The sequence below is a fragment of the Phytophthora parasitica genome (genome assembly GCF_000247585.1).
Source record: "Phytophthora parasitica INRA-310 unplaced genomic scaffold supercont2.131, whole genome shotgun sequence".
Classification (NCBI taxonomy): Eukaryota; Oomycota; class Peronosporomycetes; order Peronosporales; family Peronosporaceae; genus Phytophthora; species Phytophthora nicotianae.
Window position 1 is genome coordinate 14,167 of NW_008649117.1, and position 1,304 is coordinate 15,470.

General features: G+C 45.1%; 1 protein-coding gene across 1 annotated transcript; it reads left to right on the top strand.

Annotated features, from left to right (window-relative positions):
- Positions 1 to 164: 164 nt before the first annotated feature.
- Positions 165 to 365, top strand: PPTG_19563 (hypothetical protein; the record flags this gene model as incomplete). Its single annotated transcript, XM_008918013.1, has 1 exon — positions 165 to 365. One exon carries the CDS (start codon positions 165 to 167, stop codon positions 363 to 365), a length of 201 nt encoding a protein of 66 aa, XP_008916261.1.
- Between the last annotated feature and the right edge of the window lie 939 nt (positions 366 to 1,304).

Genomic DNA, 1,304 nt, shown 5'->3' on the forward strand with positions numbered 1-1,304 from the left:
TCGTCCTGGGTCATGCCAAGGTGGAAAACAAAGAACTTAAGCTCCGAGCGCTAGAAATTTTCAATGAACACAAGGAGAAGGCCAACGCCTTCACTTACGGTGGTGCGATCACAGCGCTGCTTGAGACGGAGCAATTTGATGCCGCACTGGAACTCGCTGAGGACATGAAAACCAAGGACATCGCGTGGGATAAGGTCGTATACCAAGCCGTCGCCTTGGCACTTATCCGCCGCGGAACCCCTCAAGAGGCTGTACAACTGCTGGAGGAGAGCGTCCGGCGTCTGGGAGACAGCCCGGAAGGGTACTTGGCCATCATTGACTTCTACATCAACCGCCACTCGGACCAAGATGCGAACGAGTCTTAGCGGAAAAAAAAAGAAGTTACTATAAGCAATCCTTTTCAATTGAATGCAAAATGTGTGAGTTGGTTTTGACAACAAATTCAACGAAGTAATATTAAGCTTGTCAAAACGGATGAGTGACTGGAGTTCAATCCAAACGCTACCTGACTTTATGTTCATATTGAATGAAACCTGTGTACTACTTGGTGACGACCTCTGTGTGCCACGTGAAAGCATCTCAAAGAAAGTGAAGAAGGTATACGGATCAGTGTCATACATGTTCGCCTACGTTGCATAGGGCTACGCGGTGAACGTGCTGGCTCTGTTTCCCAGCACTGGAGGTGAAATATTGAGCATCACTATCGGGTTATTTAACTTGCAGTATGCAACAGAGCGTCTCCGTCTTGTACTCGCAATTTTGAACTTGTCGCCACTTTTCCCGACTCTCATAGAAGCTTGTCCGCAAGTCAATCCGAATGAATGTAGCGTTAACAGGGGGAGCCAGCACCAAAATGTACGGGGGATAATAACTATGCTTTGGTTTTCCACAAGCCCCCCCCCCCCCTCCAAAAATAAAAATGACGATAAAACATTGTTGCTCGGGTGGTCATAATAAGTTAACCAAATATGTATGGATTGATAACCGCAAACCAAAAACAAATACGTGTTCGTAATAGGGTAGCCTTTTATTTTAATCGTGTACGGGTCAACAGTTCTGAATAAATCTGAAAGAGAGATCAAATATCAAATGAATATTTGAAAAGCTCCGCACAATCCACACTTGCTGCTTGCACTTGCGAAACTTAACTTCATTTAAGATAATACTTTGTACATAACAACACATGCCATTATTAATACTTACGTACCGATGTGCGGGATCTCGCTATTCGAGCTGAGCTTCGAGTGGTGGACACAGTAGTATCCGTACTTCTGGTATGAACGGCGACTACAACCCTCAAGTTT